This window comes from Simochromis diagramma, unplaced genomic scaffold (assembly GCF_900408965.1).
Source record: "Simochromis diagramma unplaced genomic scaffold, fSimDia1.1 OVJJ01000626.1, whole genome shotgun sequence".
Taxonomy (NCBI): domain Eukaryota; kingdom Metazoa; phylum Chordata; class Actinopteri; order Cichliformes; family Cichlidae; genus Simochromis; species Simochromis diagramma.
The window spans coordinates 15,135-21,845 of record NW_024387430.1 but is presented as its reverse complement, the minus strand read 5'-3'; the positions used below and the strand labels follow the sequence as shown (position 1 = coordinate 21,845).

Genomic DNA, 6,711 nt, shown 5'->3' with positions numbered 1-6,711 from the left:
AATTGCTAGCACAACTTTTCTGACCAACTGCTTTGCCAAAAGGCAGATCCGTTCAACAACTCATTTGGAAGTACTGACATCTGCTAGTTATTCAATGTACAGCAGCCCTACTGTGATAATACATGTGGGATACATAACAGTGGATATGTAAACATATTGATGTATCAATATCAGAATATTCATATAATAATAATAATAACTTTATTTATAAAACGTTTTCATAGAAAGTGCTGAACAGCTATTTGAAGATAAAAAAGATAAATAAATAAAAACAATACAGAAAAAACAATACAGTTTAGAGAATGATAAAACAAAAGGGAACAGCAATAAGGACCAGTAAAAATGTTCGGCATAGTATTAAGACACGTAGGATAAGGTGAACAAGTGGGTCTTTATCTTAGCTTTGAAACCCTTCACAGAGCATGCCGCCCTAGTATTTTGAGAGATGTGCCCACCTTTGTTCAACAAAGATGGGCACAAAAAGGAAAAGCACACTCCCCAATAGTCTTTTTTTCTTGCTTTAGAAACTTTTAGAAGGCCAGTATCCTGAGATCGGAGAGCAAGGGATGGAACATAGTGGTGCAAACAGTCAGAGAAATATAAAAGGCGCCAAACCATTCAAAGCCCTGTTGGTGAGCAACAGGACCTTAAAAAAGAGATTTAAATACAACCAGACACACTGAGGGCTAATGGGAAATGACACCCAGCTTGGGAACTAAACACACTTAAATCAAATCAGAGTAACGTGACAATGGAAGAAAAACTAACACAATACACAACAGACAAGCAGTTCCAAAATTAAACAGTTTGATAAACGAGTTGTCAGAAGAAGGCTAAAATAACTAGCAGAGAAATACAGAGAGAACTGCACTAAACAAAAGGAAACTGACAAAGCAAAGGCAGGAAAACACAAAGGTGAAAAAGATGAAATAAGCAACCTATGAACCAAACTGACAATGTTTAATATCAAACAAATGAAAAAAGAAAACACTGAGTCAAAGACTTGGCACTATGATGGTCCACAAATCACAATTGAAACATTTGATATGTTTTCTACGATCTATTGTGAATTAAATATGGGTTAAGGAGATTTTTAAATTATTGTATTTTGTTTTTATTTATGTTTTGCACATTCTCTGAATTTTTCTTAAACAAATGGAATTATAAGTGTGTGTAATTCAAATGTTGTGGGATAATACTGTAATCTCACTAACATGTATCGTGTTAGCACAAAATCACAACTAATGATAAAGCCAGACTTGAAAATGGCATGAAAGTTGCATATGATTAATATGAAAAGGCAAATGGTAAATAGTTGACCTGAGCTATATTTTGAATAGGTCCTCATAGAGGGTCCAACATATCAGATAAAGATAGTTAGGTTTTTGTGTGAACTAGGTCATTCATTTTAGGTCTAGGTTTCATAATATTAACAAACCTACAGTTTCTTTAGAAGTAACAAGGATCTGTTTATCCACAGTGAAACACCTGGAGAGCGTATTGGAAGAACTGGGCTTAAAACAGTACTACAGAGAAAAGTTATCACTCAGCAGAATACTTGAGATCAATAAGAAGTCCATCACTGATGTACCTGCCAAGATTAACTCAGACCTTCCATGGTATTTTCTGAAGAAACTAATGATGTTTAATGTTACTTCTATAAATGTGAAATGTACATCAGAGTGTGAGTCAAACAGTGATGATGAATCAGAGAGTACAGATGCAGATTTTGATGATATAATTGACACAGATGACATGGTGAACCCCCTCGACATAATCACTGCTCTCTTTCTGTGTTCTGATGGTTTTCTACAGCAGGAAATGGCACTAAAAATGTCCATGTGTCAGTTCTCTGTCCCTCTGCTGCTTCCTAATTGTGACACAGGACAGTGCACATTCATGCTGTGGGCCATGAGAGACATTGTTAAAAAGTACAGACCTCAGTCTCTTTCACAGTCAAAGGGCTTCATTGAAGAAAGGATTGTTCTCTCTGAACTTCCAATGGTCTCTTTTGTCAGACTGGGTGAGTGCTCCTTGTCCAAGTCAAAGTTTCTTAATGAGCTTCTGAGCAATTCTCAGCAGTACCACGACACCTTTGTTCACCACAACATGGAGTGTGGTGACAGTCCAAGAAGAATTTCCAACGGGCTGACTGAAATTACTTGGTATCTTCCTGGTGGAAACATAAACATTGATATTTTCGGTCAGCCAGTGGCTGTAGCTAACCTTCGTGGGGACATTGCTTCATTTGAAACACAATACTCCTTTTTGTGTCAGACATCTGCAGCAGTTTTTGTTTTCTTTGACCATTTGGATTCTGAGTCTGAGTCTGTGATCAATCTACTTAAAAGCCAAAACCACAAAGCACAGATCTTCTTGGTGGGAAACTATGAGAGCAAGCGCTTCAATTTAGAGTCTTTGAAAAAAGTAGCATCTGAGTTGGGTTTCACTAAAAACAACATTATTAAGACAAATAAGAAAAATAATGCCAACTTTGTAAAAGATTTGAGGAAAAAAGTCAGAAATGTGGTTGAGAAATCAGAGCTGAAGATGAAAATAGAGATGATGGTGAAAGTTGCTCATGAACTCGGAATCCTGGTTGATGAAGACTCTCCAGAGTGCTAGACTGCAAAAAAAAATGCAAAAACCATCACCGCAGGAATTCAAGACATCCATAAATATAAAGAAGATGAGCTTCCCCGACAAGGACAAATATGGAAAACATTGACATGCTTAGAGAAGGAAGAGTTTCGACTTCGACATGTTGGGTCTACAAATGTAGAAGACTACAAAAGTGATCTTCAGAAACAGAAAGAAGAACTGCGGCAAAAGCAGAACTCTTATGAGATGTCGACAGCTATGACAAACTTCATCATGGGGATATCAAGCCCAGGAACAGAGAGGTTGTATTTCCTGAAATGGATGAGAATGAACCTTGATAATGTGTCTCGTATAAAACTGTCTGAACTCAGGGAGAAATATAAAGAAAAATGTGAAAACTCTGAGAACAAAGAGGAGATCAAAGAAATTGATAGACAAATTTCCAACAGCTCACTGGGGACTGAACACTTCTTCCGTGAAATGGGTCAGATCTATGAAGCTTCACGGTCTCTCCCAGAAACAGACCCATCTCGTCAACAATTGCAGCATCTGCCCAAACTGTGTGCAGAGTTGTTGCTTGATGGATTTCCTCTTGAGCTCGTAGATGGAGATGCATCCAACATCCCCCTCAGATGGGTGAGTGATGTTCTCTCTCAGCTCAGTGACCTGGTGTCTGCAAAGAAAAAGATACGAGTAGTCACAGTTCTTGGAGTTCAGAGCACAGGAAAGTCCACTCTCCTTAACACCATGTTTGGAGTGCAGTTTGCAGTCAGCAGTGGTCGATGTACTCGAGGTGCCTTTATGTTGCTCATCAAAATCAATGAAGACATGAAAAACGTCCTAAACTGTGACTTCTTGGTGATCATTGACACTGAGGGCTTAAAGTCACCAGAACTTGCACAACTGGACAACAGCTATGAGCACGACAATGAGCTTGCAACACTTGTTGTGGGGCTGAGTGATGTCACCATAGTGAACATTGCAATGGAGAATTTAATTGAAATGAAAGACATCCTACAAATAGTTGTGCACGCTTTTCTCAGGATGAAGGAGGTGGGCAAAAAGCCTAAATGTCAGTTTGTTCACCAGAATGTGTCGGATGTTTCAGCCCATGACAAGAACTTACGAGACAGGAAACTGCTCCTGGATCAGTTGAATGAGATGACTCAGGCAGCAGCCAAAATGGAAAAGAAAGAGGGGAACAAGAGCTTCACTGATGTGATGGAGTACAGTCCAGACACTGGGAACTGGTACATTCCTGGACTGTGGAATGGAAACCCACCAATGGCACCAGTTAATGCAGGTTACAGCGAGGCTGTATATGAGCTCAAGAAAAACATCATCCAACTACTGAGAAACTGTAAGTCATCTTCTAATAATATCATGGAGTTTAAAAAGTGGGTGAAAAGTCTGTGGAATGCAGTAAAGCATGAAAACTTCATCTTCAGCTTCAGAAACAGCCTCGTAGCTGATGCATACATGAAGCTCTGCACACAATTCAACATTTGGGAGTGGGAGTTCAGAAAAGAAATGTACACCTGGGTAAAAAATGCAGAAACTAAAATTCACAATTTTGGTACCATTGCAGCAAAATCTGAAACATCTGACATGAGAGAATTTCTCAGATCTTTGAAAAGTGAAGCCTTCACAGTGCTGTCTGCATGGGAGACAAAGATTCTGAACAATCTGACACAATATTTCAAGCAAACAGAGGGTCATGTGTATCTGGTTGAAGGATACAAAGAGGAATTCTCAAACAGTGCAAAGGTCCTTCGTCGTGAAATAGAAAGTGGTGTAAAGTATCAGCTTGAAGCAGGAGCAGGAATCAGACAGGGAATGACAGAAATTGATCAAATCAAAGACAATCATACAAAAGAGATTGAAAAAGAAGTGCGTGCATTAATTGATAAATGTCGAAAGAAAAAAGTCCAAATGACAGACACAGAGTTGGACAAAGAGTTCGAGAAGATGTGGAAGGAAACTTTAGAAAAACTGTCTTTCTCTGAACAAAAAACCTCGAATGTCACAGACAGAGTGTCCCACTGTCTGAGAGAAAATCTGAAACATAAGGGGAGCCGTGCAAATGAGTTATTAAGTGAAAAGAGTCTGAAAAGTTGTGGAAACGAGTCATTCAAATATACAGCTGAAGGATGGTTCAACAAATTTAAACACACAGCAAACAAGTTAGTTGCCCGTCAGGATCACATAATGGCTGCACAACATCTGGCTGACAGGATCATAGACATTTGCACAGACTTTGTGAATAAACGAGTGAAAAGCAAAAACAATTACCATGACACTTACATTCAAGAGATCCTCCACATGATTGATGTGACTCTCCAAAACAATCAAGATGTCAAGATAAATACTGAGTTTGAAGTTTCTCTAAAACAGCACATCTGTGGATTTGCAGCCAGAGAGTTTCAGAAAATGCACGAAGATTTCATAGAAGAAAACGATCCGTACAGATGTCTGATTAAAAACAAGGAAAGGTTTCATGATGACTTCAAAGATGTGTTTCATGAACGAGACCAGTGTCAGAAGAAGGCAGAAGAATTTACAAATCGATGCTTGAAGCCTGCCATTGAAGACTTTGTTAATCGCTCCCTGGGTCCTGATATCATTGATGAAATGAGGAAACTCGAGCAGTTCAGCACAAGAATGTCCTTCCAGTGTTCAATTTTACTGGATTTACTCTCCAAGGATGATTTTCAAAATTATGTGAGCTACATTCGCTCATATGAGAAGTATGTAAAGACATGGATACTCGAACAGATAAAGAAGCACTTCTCAAATGAGTCGACAGTTTTTGAGTTTGAGGAGCGACATTTACGGTCATGTATTGACAGCATAAATTCTGCCATTGAAAAGGCCAAAACCAGAGAGCGTGATGACTTCAAGGCTTTTATTGAAGAAATTTGTAAAGAACTTGGTGATAAACTGGTCATTTCTCAGGATGCTCTTGGTGCTTTCATGATACTGAACAACGCTGACAAGGAACAGTTTGCTGGCTGTCTCACAACATCTGTGAGTGACTTAGAAAAAGCTCTCAGAAGTGAGTCTAAAGTTTCTACCTTTGAAATGAAACTACAACATCTCTGTGTAGAGCCTCAGGATGAGCTTTTTAGGCAGTTGATTGGTTGTGGCAAACAGTGTCCATTCTGCAAAGCTCCTTGTGATGCAGGAGGAAAAGTCCATACTGAGCACTTTGTTTCACTGCACAGGCCACAGGGTCTGGGTAGATACAGGAACATTGCAACAGGTATACTTGTCACTGAATTATGCTCGTCCGATGTGAAAAGTGACAGAACATTTCGCTGCAGTGAAACAAAACATGAACCACACCCTTATAAGAATTACAAGGACATTTTTAAAGACTGGAAAATTCAACCAGGCGAGAGCCTGGAGGCATCAGACTACTGGAAATATGTTATGACAAAATACAACAGTAGATTTGCCAAAGAATATAAAGCAGCACCTGCTGTCATTCCAGGAGCTTGGAAAAAAATAAAGAAAGAACAGGCAGAAAAAAGTCTCAAAGAATCATTTTACATCAAGTAACTTTCCAATTCAGGGTTGTGGGGATGACTGGAGCCTTACAGGAGAAAATAGCACAGATATAGTATTTGTGGTATATGTGTGTGGTGGAGGTGTGTGTGTGTGTGTGTGTGGTGGAGGTGGGGGGTTCATTCATGGCACTATAGTAGACACTGGGAAAATGCATGTAATCGTTGAATAATTATTTTCTTTAAATTATTAAATAGATATGATATGTGATTTATACATATATGTTATTGATTGATTTTGTTTTTTGTCAGATATTCACAATTTTGTTTCGAGTGACTTAAATAGAAAAGGAAATAAAAAAAGACTCAATATATATTTTTTACTTCTGTGAGGATTATGGCTCAAATATTTAATTGTTTGGTGTTTAGATCATGTTAGTATAAACATTTTCTTTATTCCTTTGAGTACGTGACTTTGTTTTGCAGAATTTAGAATGAGCTTTTCTTTTACTGACATATCTCATCTTACACAAACTTTTTAAAGGACTTACGGGATTAATTTTCTATCTGATGAGAGCAACAAATTGAGTAAGGTCTATTTGTC

At 38.4% G+C, this 6,711-nt stretch overlaps 1 protein-coding gene across 4 annotated transcripts in view; it reads left to right on the top strand.

Moving 5' to 3' along the window:
* The window catches only part of LOC120722411 (interferon-induced very large GTPase 1-like), a 12,590-nt gene extending 6,140 nt beyond the window's left edge, over positions 1-6,450 (top strand). The window contains exon 3 of one of the 4 annotated variants that reach the window (XM_040013411.1): positions 2,323-6,450. In XM_040013411.1, the coding sequence (XP_039869345.1) occupies positions 2,848-6,162 (3,315 nt within the window). In that variant the 5' untranslated portion in view covers positions 2,323-2,847 and the 3' untranslated portion in view covers positions 6,163-6,450. Of the gene's footprint in view, positions 1-1,463 lie in introns of all 4 variants that reach the window. The other 3 variants (XM_040013410.1, XM_040013412.1, XM_040013409.1) reach the window with 3 other exon arrangements.
* The last annotated feature ends 261 nt before the right edge of the window (positions 6,451-6,711 follow it).